At 44.4% G+C, this 13,177-nt stretch overlaps 1 protein-coding gene across 8 annotated transcripts in view; it reads right to left on the reverse strand.

The window, feature by feature from the left end:
• The window catches only part of Ank3 (ankyrin 3), a 623,484-nt gene that overhangs the window by 483,309 nt on the left and 126,998 nt on the right, over window positions 1-13,177 (reverse strand). For 5 of the 8 annotated variants that reach the window (XM_063279282.1, XM_063279281.1, XM_063279269.1 and 2 more), the window contains exon 1: window positions 3-792. The exons of 2 other annotated variants lie outside the window; for them this stretch is intronic. In XM_063279282.1, the coding sequence (XP_063135352.1) occupies window positions 3-65 (63 nt within the window). In that variant the 5' untranslated portion in view covers window positions 66-792. Of the gene's footprint in view, window positions 1-2; window positions 793-13,177 lie in introns of those variants that run through there. One more of the 8 variants, NM_031805.2, reaches the window with a different exon arrangement.

Below are 13,177 nucleotides of genomic sequence, written 5' to 3' on the forward strand. Positions count from 1 at the left end.
ACCTTTTTCCCTTTCCTCTTCCTATGAGCAGGCTTGGCGGTTTTCTCCTTTGCCTCTTCGCTCATCTTTCCTTGAGATCAGGGGAGTTGAGACGAGACAGGAGATCACCTTCCGTGGTGTTCCCACATCCAAACCCCCGACAAAGAGTCACAGCATTGAGACCAAAGTCCATTTAGGGAGCTCCCCAGGCAGAGCGGCTGCTTCAAGCCAGCCCTGGCTGCTGTCACGGACAACTCAGCTTGCCTCGGGGAGAAACTGGGTGTTCTCTCCAGCAAAGCCCTGGTTATTCCTCCAAAGAAAAATCAATATTTCAACCCTTTGTTTTCTTCCTTCCTTGCTTTCTTTTTCTTCTTCTTCTTTTTTTTTTTTTTTTTTTTTTTGTCAGCAAGTCATTACCCCAAGATAAGATCTTGACAAGATTTCAGGGCTTGCTTCTCCACTGTGATTCTAGCTTAGAAATGGTGAGAGAGAGAGAAAGAGGGAGGCATACGCGCGTGTGCGCTGCACACACACACACACACACACACACACACACACACACACACAGAGGAATAAGCTAGACTGCTGACGAGTCTCTGAAGCTTCCCAAGGGCTGGCTCACTGCAGTTTGCAAGCTGGGAAGCCAAGCTTGCTGAATGTAAATGCTCTGAGATCAAGCCTCCAGAGGACACATGTGTTGAAAGCATTGGGTATACCCAGGAGGCAGCAGTGGGGGTAGTAACAAGAGATCGGGTTACTGGTTCGTGAGAACACACGCATATACACACACACTCTCTCTCCTTCTCCCTTTCCCTCCCCCTCCCCACCTCTGTCTCTCTCTCCCTCTATCTCTCTCTCTGTCTCTGTCTCTGTTCTCCTCCACTCCCCCACCCCATGATACAAACAATACAGAGAACCTGTTACTACAGAAGACACGGCTGCTGAATTCTTACCCAGTGAGGTGTTTTTGTTTTATTTTGTTTCTAAATGTAATTAGCCAAAAAAAAAAAAAAGATTTGCAGACTGTTTAACCAAAGCTGTGGACTTACAATGAAGAATTGGTCACACGGAGCCCCGTTACCTAAGTTGCCATCACCACATTCAAACTTTGGTCTCCTTTCATGAATATATCAAACCAATCATAGAAAAGGAGCCCTCCAGAATATTCAAGAAATCCTAAAGGCTCGGCCCTGCTTCTTCCTGTACCCCCGGATAGTACACTCAGACCAATGCAGGTCTCTGGCCACATTACAGCCACCACAGCAGTCCCCAAGCATACCCAGGGACACACTCCCGCTCTGTGCCACCAAAGTTTTGAGAGGTTTCTGGGTGACTTCACTCCTTTGTGGAAAGTCCCCGAGACGGTCCATGCATCGGAACACAGCTGAGTTACTGTAGGGTGTGGTCACTTAAGCATCTTTGGGAAGTGTGCCCGATCCATTCTTGTTAGGAAAGAATAAGATTCTGAGTACCACCCAGACCGCCTCCAAGGTGGAAGAAGTCCCTTGAGCTGAAACACGGAGCGGGAGGCTAGCTCAACTGAGACAGGAGGCTAGCTCAGAGAAGTGAATTTTAATTAATATGATTACAGACCTGTAGGAGAGTAAATGAGACCCAAAAGGCTAGTTTTCAGTGAGGTACGTACAGCTACTTAATACTGGAAAAAATAATGCTAAAATACTGTGGCAAAAAGTTCACATTTGTGCCGAAATCGTCATTTCTCATCTATTATTTCAAGCAGGGTTGTATCTATGTTCAACAAATCTTGACTCCCCAAGCACCACTCCCCTAAAAAGGAGTGGGCATGAGGGAAGCTGTTTTTCATGGACACCAGGGTTACAAGTGCCTGCTGCTGCGACCCATGGAGACCCAACGCACTGTGGCTTAGCTAATGGCTGTTCTGCGGCTGCGCACTACAAACAGCAAACCACCACTCAAAAGCTGGCAGAGAGCACTGATGGCTGTTGCCCCACCCCTCCGTGTCCTGGGGGAGGGGGTTTCCTTCAGCTTTGAGCAGCTGCTAACCTGTCACTCCCGTTTCTGCTGCTGTTCTGGAATGTTCCTCTGTCACAGTAATAAAAGGTAGAAAAGACATTAACACAGTAGGATGGATCCTTCGAGTTCTTCATTAATTCAATGCTTGCTCACCTTCAGGACACGGTAGTCTGGGGATTGGTAGTACGGTCCCTGTGTTGATCTGTCCCTGACTGCAGTGAGACGAGTTTATCTGCATTCTGATGTGGGGGAGAAACTATGAAATCAGTGCTTTGTATGAATTCTCTATAAACTGAACTATGAACTGAACTTGACTCCACGCAGGTGGAGTCAAGTCTGAATATCGCATTTAAATCTTCGACTCTTCACTCGGCAAGCCACAGAGATAGCCCACCTGCCTGTCTTTTTCCCAGAGTAGTCCCGCCGTTTAAAATAATTTTTTAGAAACGTATTTTATGTGTACAGATGTTTACTTGAATATGTACCACAAGCATGCAGTGCATAAGGCAGCCAGGAGAGGGCGCCAGATTCCCCCCCTTGAACTAGAGTTCTAGGTTGGGACCCACCATGTGGGTGCTGGAAATTAAACCCAGGTCCTCTGGAAGAATAGTCGGTGTTCTTAACTGCTGAGTCATCTCTTCAATATCTTCCCTTCCAAGAAAAGCCTTTGTTTATAACTACATCCTGAGTATAGGATTAGAGAAAGAATGGAGAGGGTTTCCAGGGCAACCACCTGCTCCCAACTCTATCAATGCTGTGAGATCTTTGAGCAGAAGCATTTCCCCAAGTGGGACAGCAATGTAATATCCAGGGTGGGGATTTCTTTTTCTCTTTAGGCTTGCACTGATGTCCCATTTTTCTGTTAGTTGCTGCCCTTTGAAGGGTTCCATTAAAGGGACTTTTAAAAACGTTTATCCCAGCATTGAAGAGATGCCCACACTAAGCCATGTTATCCGGGAACGTTGGCCAAAGGGAAGCTGATAGCGATATTCTCTTGCTTTACCTTTACTGTGCAGAAAAGCAGGCGCTTTAAGGACCAACTAAAAGAATTCACCTTGGTGAAGGTATTCTTTCCCAGTAAACACGTGAAAACTCAAAAACAAGCAAACAAACAAACACCCACCCGGAGTCTAGATTTTATTCTGCTTACTAGAGGACAAATGCCATGTTTTCTCTTTTATAAAAAGAAGGAAGGGAGAGAAGGGGAAGAGACAGTGATGGAATTTATACAAAATGAAAGCAGATTGGAGTGGTATTTGGAGGACGGATGGGGACTAGTAAGAGAAGGCAGGAGGGTGTGTGCGTGACTTAGAACAATATGTATGCCGATAACCACAATGACAGGGTATACTAACTTATAAAATTGGGGCTGGAGAGGTGGCTCAGTGGTTAGAGCACCGACTGCTCTTCCAGACGTCCTGAGTTCAATCCCAGCAACCACATGGCAGCTCACAACCATCTGTAATGGGATCCGATGCCCTCTTCTGGTGTGTCTGAAGACAGCGACAGTGTACTCACATACATTAAATAAATAAAATTTTTAAAAAAATTAACTTTGAAATATTTTAATTAGTCTGTTTATATACAAGTGCGTAAATAAATGACTAACTATTAATTACTATGATGTGAAAAATAAAAGAAACACTAAAATGTCTGGTCAAGAGCACAGCACGAGAATATGTTGGTGAGAAGTTGTCAATCATGACATTTTTTAAAATAGAAAAATGTATTCAAGTTTATGCAAAATTTAGGACATTGATGGGGTAGACTTTTTTAGTTCAGTCCAGACCTTACTCTACTTGTTTATAGACACAATGCTTCTATTGCAAGTTTCTGTTCCCTCCGCTGAGTGAAAGAAAATAAAATGACAAGCTCCCGAAACGAACAAACAAAACAAAACAAAAACCCTGGAACCTCTTACTTAGTATGACATGATAAAATTATATGAGAGCCACTTTTCCTAAGGAAACCCCACAAACCTGACTGCATGAGCCTGAAGACTGCATATATATGCACATATATATACATATATATATATATATCCAGCTCTGACAGAACACCCAATTCCAAGATGTGAACGGAAATTCGTCTAATTATTTAAGCAATAAAATGTCACCACCTTACGCCCTACTGCTTACCCACTGTAAGTGTTGGTGACTTATTGTGTAATCCAGGCCCTTTCTCTGGAACTCAGTGAGAGCCATGCATTTTGAAAGGAAAAAAGAATCAGCGGGGTGTGATGGCGCACACCTTTAATCCCAGCATTTAGGAGGCAGAGGCAGGTGGATGTCTGAGTTCAAAGCCAGCCTGGTCTACAGAGTGAATTCCAGGAGAACCACAACTACAGGGTGAGAACCTGTATCTAAAACAACAACGACGACGACGACATCGCCAAAAGTCTGTACAGCTCTTGAGTGAGAGCCTTGGCTGTTGAACAATCCGCCATGACCTTTTTCCTTACAACGTAAAATACCCATATTTGCTCCGTAAGACCAAATTCCAATTAAAGGATGAAAAACTAAGACCCGGGCGTGACGAATACGTGTGTTAGGTCTTGCCCTCCTGAAGCACACAGCCGTATCAATGAGGGCTTTTACATACCCAAAGGCCCATATGAATGCGTCTGAAATCATAAGTGTCCTGAGTGGAAGGGTAATTTGATTGATCTAAAAACAGTCTACAGGTGATTACATATTCTAAAAATGTTAAGTGTTAACTACTTTCCCATAGCAAGCTCCCTTTATTTTTTTTAAACTCCCAAATTAGAAAATTCCCCAGCCCTTAGAGAAGTTAAATATAACCTAGGAAGATAGTTTAAGCTATGTGCATTTAATTATCCAAATGAAAAGAGAGACTCCAGGAGTTCACAGAGGGGGAAAGGCCACCCCATGGGCAGGCTGCTTACTTCTCCAGCACTGATTAAAGACCTGGCCATCAGGTATGCGATACCAATCTGAGACAGTTCTATTTTTAAAATAAGTAACTCTCATAAGAGGACACGGAGCCGGTCAACTCTCCCGGAACAGCTCTATTTTTAAAATGAAAGTCGCTTACCACGGGGAAAGCACAGGCAGATTATCAGCAAACGAAGTTTTTTTCAAGTTATCGTCTACAGAAAAGTCTACGGAAAACTCGAACTCGGTGGTTTCCTGGCCAAGCAAGGCTCAAGTATCAAGAAACAAAACAAAACAAAACTCAAAATAACTACTTACTGCAATTAGGGACATAAATCCGAACGGCTCAACTCATTTTATTTTTTCCACCCGGCATTGGGAATTTCTGCCGCGGGCTGGTTAATTGACGCACTTGCTAAATCTTGGAAATAGCACGCTTAGATATTCTTCATTATTCTCCAACCTCAAAATTACCTGGGAACTTAAAGATAAAGTGGGCTGTTTTCCTGGAAGGCCTGGAATCTGACCTCCGACCTCTGACCTTTGGGGATCATCCTTGTAGAGCCAGGGCTAGGAGCAGTCCTATGCTCTCGCTTTACTCCACACTGGACTCTCCCAGAGCTTAAAGAGAAACTGCGGTGGGATCTGAGATGGTTGCTGCTGGTTAAACAAGCTAAGGTCTTTACGCATTTCCTTGCTTCCTCCCCGCCTCCCCCCCCCCCCCCAGCTGGGGACCGAACCCAGGGCCTTGTGTTTGCTAGGCAAGCGCTCTACCACTGAGCTTAATCCCCAACCCCTCTGAGCTAAATCCCCAACCCCTCTGAGCTAAATCCCCAACCCCTCCCTGCCTTCTTTATTGTATTTTTGAGACAAGAGACAAGTTTTCACGTAGTCCAGGGGAGCCTTGAACTTGCTTTGTAGCCAAGGATGGTCAAACTCCTGATCCTCCTGCCTCGCCTCCTGATTGTTGGGTCTGTAGGCTTGGGCCACCATGAGCAACTTACGCAGGGCTAGGAAGAAACTTGGGACTTAGTGTGTCCTAGATCTCGGCTCTGTGGCAACTAGGCTACATAAACCCTTACACCCCAAACGTTTAGAAAAAGGTGTTTAATGGTGGTTCTTTAGGTACAGCTGATGAAACCTTGTCCGTGGGGTATTGGCGTTGACTGTGCCCCACAATGTGTGAAACCACAGGTGCTTGCTATATAGTCAGTGAACTGTGTTTCATCTTCAACTTAGGCTAATGTGATTTGGGGTTCTCTTGGGCGCAACGCACTGTTTATCCCACCAGGTAAGAATAAGACCACTACCACAATTTTTTTGAGCCAAATTTGAAGCAAACTTTTAGTAAATCCTGAGCGAGTTCCTGAATACTGAACAGATCCACACCCAGAATTCCCAGAGTATGTCGCCAAGTTAGACAGTAACTTACAAAGGCAAAACCCAGGTTGGCTACATATTTCCCACCTTTGTCCAATCAGGAACGAGCATACATCCTATTGCATCTTTGTCCAATCAAGAACGAGCATACATCCTGCTGCACTTCCTGCGCATTTGGAGGAGCCATGTTTGTTTACAGAGTGAAAACATCGGGCTTGTTATCTTACATGAAGAGGCCCCAGCATTCTAGAATGTTATCTGTCCTTGGGTAGGTGGGACTTACAGGTTAGAGGCGTTTTTGACTCCTCGATCTCTTAAGCACAGTAATTTAAACTGAAAACATAATGCTAACCATCAGACCACCACTGTGTTTCCTCCCTCTATCTGCCCAACACTTCAAAAAAGAAGCTAGGACCCTCGGTAGGCAGGCAAACCGTGGAAACAGATACAAAAAAATACAAAAAGCATCCGAGTGTCACGCGTATGTCAAAGTCACATCCTATCTTTTTTTTTTTTTTTTTTTTTTTTACTTTCATAGTACAAACAGCTAAGGAAATACACTCTCCTTTGAAGTCCTTGACTCTTCTCGTTGTAAAATGCCTCATTGACGTTTGCACATCTTCTTGGTGAGCCTGAAGATTCGGGCAGGTAGAGACACGAAACAGGATGAGTCCAGCTCTCTGGCTAATACACGCATGCTTCACCACGCATCCAACGAGCATCTACACTATAGCTTCTAAATCCCAGCTTAGTTGCAAACACTACTCTCTCTGGAATATTGCGTGATGTCCCTGCCCCATTTCTAAGTGTGTTGGAAGCTTCGGGCAGGTGCATAGCAGGACTTTCTTGTTTTCCTGGGTGTCTCTTCTTTCCCGATTATTCAACCTTATGCCCATTAAAGTATAATGATATAATCCATGTGGATTAGTAAAACAGGGAAAGACAAGGTGTTCAAAGAAGCTAGCTAGCAAGTGGGCGGACTCTTTTTCGATACTTCCTTCCCTGAAACTCTACCCGTATGGTTTTCTGGGCGGGGTAATTTTCTTTCACTGGACTAACAATTCTCTTTAGAGACCAGTGACTATTGGCAGGACTGTTCAGCCATGAGGGACAGATGGATCATTCCTTTGATCTTTCCCCAAATCCCTGTGCTTTCCTTAGCAAGGATCCTAAACGATTTTAGAAAGAGCTGCCGAGACAGTGTCTTGGTTGTCCAAGAATCCTAACAATACCAACATGAAAACGAACCAGAGCCGTGGCTGCTTCTACTTGGCCCACAGCCAAGTGCCATGAGTGTGGCGGCTCCATTTTCTTTTAATGGTATGGGACACATTCATGGAAATTAGATAGTTACAGTTCTACCCCATCCCAAGGAGCACTTCTCAACTGCCCACATTCCAGCTCTCCTATTATTTCTGAGGCCCCTATCCTACCAGCTACTGAAAATAAAAAAAGAGATTGGAGAAAAGAAAAAAAAAAAAAAAAAAAACCAACTTCAGGGCTGGAGAGATGGCTCAGTGGTTAGGAGCACTGACTGCTCTTCCAGGGGCCCTGAGTTCAATTCCCAGCAACCACATGGTGGCTCACGACCATGTGATCCGATGCCCTCCTCTGGTGTGTCTGAAGACAGCAATAGTGGACTCACATACATAAAATAAATAAATCTTTATTTAAAAAAAAACAACAACAAACCATATTCCACAGAATCTTACATCTCTACATTAAAGTTGGTCCAAATACAATTAAGAATTCCACGTCATAATGTGAATACCGCGTACCTATGATTTGTTACTGCTTATTTAATACCTTATTTCATCTCACTCATTTGACTGGAAACAGTTGGGTCAGGAACTGGGATAAATTCAGAAGATGATATAAGGATCAAAACAAGCGTATGTTGAATTGCCTGGGAGCCTGCCAGCCACGCCGGACAGAAACAAGTAAGCCAGTGAATTATCACGTGAATTACAGATCTTTGCTCCCTTTCTCTTCTCCAAACCCAATCCCCCAGGATGTCTACGATCAATAAAACAAGTGACCGTTCACACCAGTGAGGAAACGGAGTAAAGGAGACACTCATCCTTGGCTGCTGGGACTACACACTTGAACAGTCATTATGTGAAGAAGTGTGGCAGTTCCTCGGGAACACGGGGACTGATCTACCTCAAAATCCAGCTCTGCCACTCTTGGGCATCCACCCAAAGGATGTCCCACCCTACCAGAGTCGGATACTTGTTTGTCCATCTTCATGGTGGCTCCTCTTCATAGCGAGAAATCGTGGCGAATTTACACACTGAAGTATTACTCAGCCATCAAAAAGAAAAATGAGATCATAGGTTTGCAGGTTAATGGATGAGGCTAGAAAAATAATCTTGAGTGAGGTAATCCATACCACAAAAGAAAAATATGGTATGTATTAGTTTATGTGTAGATGTTGGCTGTTGAGTCAATGGTGAGCAAGCTACAATCTACAGAATCACAGAGGTTAGGCATAGGGCAAGGGACTAGGGGGAGAATTAGAACAGATATTTATGGGTGAACAGTGGGGAGTGGAATAGGAGGATCAAGTGAGGATGGGGAGGGGAGAGGGCTGAGAGAGTGAATACAGGGTAGATAGATGTAATCAGTGGCTCTTTGAGGGGTAGTGTGGAAACTGAATACAGTTGGAACCCCCCTCCCCGTGTGTGTGTGTGTGTGTGTGTGTGTGTGTGTGTGTGTGTGTGTGTGATCTAAATGAAATCACCAAATAATAGGAGGAACATAGCCCCAGCTGGACATCTCTTGTCACCAAATGAAGCATCCAGTACCAGGATGGGCTAACATTGAATTGGGCTATTGTTTAAAGGGGTCCCGTAGGAGCCCCCCAAAAAACCCAAGCCAGTGCTAAGACTGTAGTTTGTTCTCCACAAACTGACACCAAGGCCCTGTTGCAGAAGGTCACACCTACATAACTCATTGAAGTGCAGAATTAAGAGCTGGTGCCTACATAAAGCCTTCATCCCCTCATGCTAGCATCTTTGGTCCAGGAAGGTTCTCTGCTGGCAACCAAAAAGGCAAACACCAACCCAGCTACAAACCCTTCGGATCTACAATGGTGGCCTGCCTACAAGGTGAACTAACGCAGTAGAAATATGCAGGATCTACGATGGTGGCCTGCCTACAAGGTGTACTAGTACAGTAGTAATATTGGTCCGAACCAACCAAGATCCGATTTGACTTAAGGCCCACTCCACCAGAAGGAACCCATACCTGACGCTACTTCAGTGACCAAGAACCTTAAACTAGACAGGCCAAGGGCCGTACAAAAATCAAATACTGCTGTCCCACTAAAAGAGCTAGGCAACGAGGTTACTCCTAAAACCATTCTGCTTTACTCATAGGTGAGTGCTTCCCTCCACCATCATTAAAGATGCTTCCTTGGACAACAGATCGGCACAAAGACAGAGACCCACAGACAGATATGAGATATTATGCAGAAAGTGAGATACTTTGTAACACTTAACCCTAAACAGGAAGCCTCCATGGAAGCCCTCCTCTCAGGGTTCAGGGAACACGGCAGAAGAGGAGGCAGAAAGAGTCAAAGAGCTAGAGGGGATGAAAGGCACCAAGGAAGCAAGGGCCTTTAAATCAACAGGATTGCCACACATGAATTCACCGAGACTGAGGCAGCATGCGCGGGGCCTCATGGGGCTCTACCAGATGGGGTTCTAGAGCTGAAAGGAGAAGTGGACGCATGCCCCCAGCCCTAACCCAGAAGCTATCTTCTGTCCATTGACTATTGGCAGGGGAAGTTTTACTTTTCCTCAAGGGAGGCTCACCAGGGGAATAAAGCATTCTTTTTTTTTTTTCCGGAGCTGGGGACCGAACCCAGGGCCTTGCGCTTCCTAGGTAAGCGCTCTACCACTGAGCTAAATCCCCAGCCCAGAATAAAGCATTCTTAAGGGTAGGCCCCACGCCCAGCAGTAAATGGTCAAAAGGAAAGGAATTCAATGAGCCTTTGGAGGTTTCTTGTCTGAGATTTGTTGTCAGGACTCTGCCTCTGTCTCTGTGTCTGTCTTTCTGTCTCTTTCTGTCTGTCTGTCTCTGTCTCTGTCTGTCTGTCTTTCTCTGTATCTCTATCTTTTCTCTCTCTGTCTCTGTCTCTGTCTGTCTCTGTCTCTGTCTGTCTTTCTCTGTATCTCTATCTCTTCCCTGTGTCTCTCTGTCTCTGTGTCTGTCTGTGTGTCTGTCTGTCTGTCTGTCTCACTCCCTGCTTTACCTTACGGGTCCGCTGTGCATACATTTTGGCTTTCAGTTGTGTATTTTCATGGGCTTCCTGAGTGTGCAAACAAGCGAATGCCTGAGTCTATATCTGTTTCTTGTGCCTTTCCTTGAGGACTTTTCCTTCTGTTTGTTTTGTCCTATCCTGATATATTAGTTTTTATTTTATCTTATCATATTGTATTCCCTTAGAAGCCTGTTCACTGTCTCCTAAGAGACAGAAAGGGATGGATTTGGACGGAAAGGGAGGCGGGGAGGAACTACGAGGAGTAGGGGGAGGGGAAATATCCCGGAATATTATATGAGCAAAAAAAAGAAAAAAAGAAAAAAAAGAAAAAACTTATTTAAAAGAAAAAGAGAAAATAAGCCTACATTGAAAGTAAACAAACTTTCAAGATATTGATATAACTTTATAATGAACATCTCCAACCACTGCGAGAATTATTAATTACACACAGTAACTCCATTGAATAGGTCTTTGCCTGGCTTGGGTCCCAGCATCATCTTGAATTGCAGTGTTCGATGTGGCAACACTGTCATGTTAGGACAGGTTTGGTGACAGGCGGGTCAGTTGCCTAGCACAGCTCTCATGACCTCATTCCAGACTGTCGGCTCTAACCATCAAGGCTCCTCCCACATGCGTGCAGTACCTGCACAGGCCAGTAGAGGGCAGAGGCTCTCCTGGAGCTGACAATTTTGAGCCCCTGGAATGTGGGCTCTGGGTCCCGAAACCCAGGGTCTCTATAAACACAAATATTCTTAATGGCTGAAACGTCTTGACAGTCCTTAATACTTAATTTTTATAGGAAAACATGCCTCTAATTTTAAATGGTTTATAAATTTAATACATGGAGAGATGATTTAAAAAAACGGAAGTGATGAGGCTCTGGGTTTTGTCCTCTATCATCCAAGTTGTTGAGTACTGCAGAGCAATAAAGAGTTATGTCTGCTGTCATCTAAAGTAGTCTCGATCTCTATTAGTTGCTGCCAAAATATTATTCTGTTGTTTTAATTTGTATTTCTTTGATAGGAGAGTTAAAGCCTCCTCAAGTGTATTAATCACCTTCATTTCCTTTTATATGTGTATGCATGTGTGCGCATGAGTGCATATGCATGTGTGTGCGTGTGTGTACAGGTGTGTGGGTGCGCACATGCATGTGAGGGTAATAGATCTGGATGTCCTAGAGCTTACTTTGTAGGCCAGGCTGGAATTGAACCCACAGAGATCCACCTGCCTCTGCCTCCTGAGTGCTCAGATTAAAGACGTGGGCCTCCATGCACAGCTAATCGCTTTCATTTCCTATGTAACCTTTACCTTCATGACCACAGTGAATCAGGATAATTAGGAGAGATGAATGTATGGTTGAGCCTCTACAACAGAAGGCGAGAGAACACAGACTGCCCTAAATCAAAGTGAAAACTAGATAATCATCCCATCCCTCTGCATTTGGGTAAACCAAACCCAGCATGGCTGCTATAAACGGTATGCAAACATTGTGGCCTCTGACTTGTGTTTTGAAAGTAGTAAGACTTGTTTCTGAGTAGATAGAAGCCAGGATAAGCGCTATTTTGTTCCAGGACATTGCCTGAAACTTGATCCTCTGGCCTTGCAAACCATAAAATCTTACAAATTTACAAGAAAGCTCTCTGGTGCTGCAGAGATGGCTCAGCAGTTTAAAATAAATAAATAAATTGGGTACCACTCATTCCAGAGTTCTGAGTTCCCGTGTTAAATGAGTCACAACTGCCTGTAACTTCAGTTCTGGGGGATCCAATGGCCTCTTCTGCCCTCTGCAAGCAACACACACACACACACACACACACACACACAGACAGACAGAGACAGACACAAAGACACAGAGACAGAGAGAGACAGAGACACAGAGACAGAGACAGACACAAACACAGAGAGAGAGAGACAGAGACAGAGAGACAGACACAAACACAGACACACACAGAGAGAGAGACAGAGACAGAGAGACAGACACAAACACAGACACACAGAGACAGACAGAGACAGACAGACACACACGTACAGAGAGAGAGACAGAGAGAGAGAGAGACAGAGAAAGAGAGAGAGAGAGAGAGAGAGTTTGAAAACCTTTTTTACTAAAAACGAATCCAACATTTCGACTCATAATGGTTTACAAACTAAAGGTATGCCCATCCAAAAACTGAAAATGTCCCCAAATGGAAGGAAAGAACATCTTCACAGGAAGTCAGGTCCGACGAGTCTATACAGGTATTTTTCTGGTTTGGAAGGTAGAAAAAGAAATTCTCAAAAACAAAAAAACAACAAAAAAGTGACTTCCACCTGCTCTTCTGTGGGGGAGACAGCATTTAGGGGGAGCTGGCCTCTATGCCTGGGCAACTTTGTATCGTCTTTAAAAACTCAGTCCTGCCCCACCAGCAGATTCTGGTTCAGGACATATTCTGAAGCCTGAGAATCTTTTCCCCTTAATAGTAGGAAGCAGAACAAAGAGACAATCCTTCTTAGGAGTCCTGAGGTAAGACAATGTTAAAGAAGAACCAAGGGTTTGCACATCTAAGCAGTTCCGTTCAAGGTGTGTGGTTCTAGCTGACCTGAGCTTCGGTCAAGCTGTCTAACAAGTTGATAAAACTCTTTCAGGGTGACAAGTTCCCTCTTTGATGGGAGCACTTTTCTTGAG

The sequence above is a fragment of the Rattus norvegicus genome, chromosome 20 (assembly GCF_036323735.1).
Source record: "Rattus norvegicus strain BN/NHsdMcwi chromosome 20, GRCr8, whole genome shotgun sequence".
In the NCBI taxonomy this organism is placed as follows: Eukaryota; Metazoa; Chordata; class Mammalia; order Rodentia; family Muridae; genus Rattus; species Rattus norvegicus.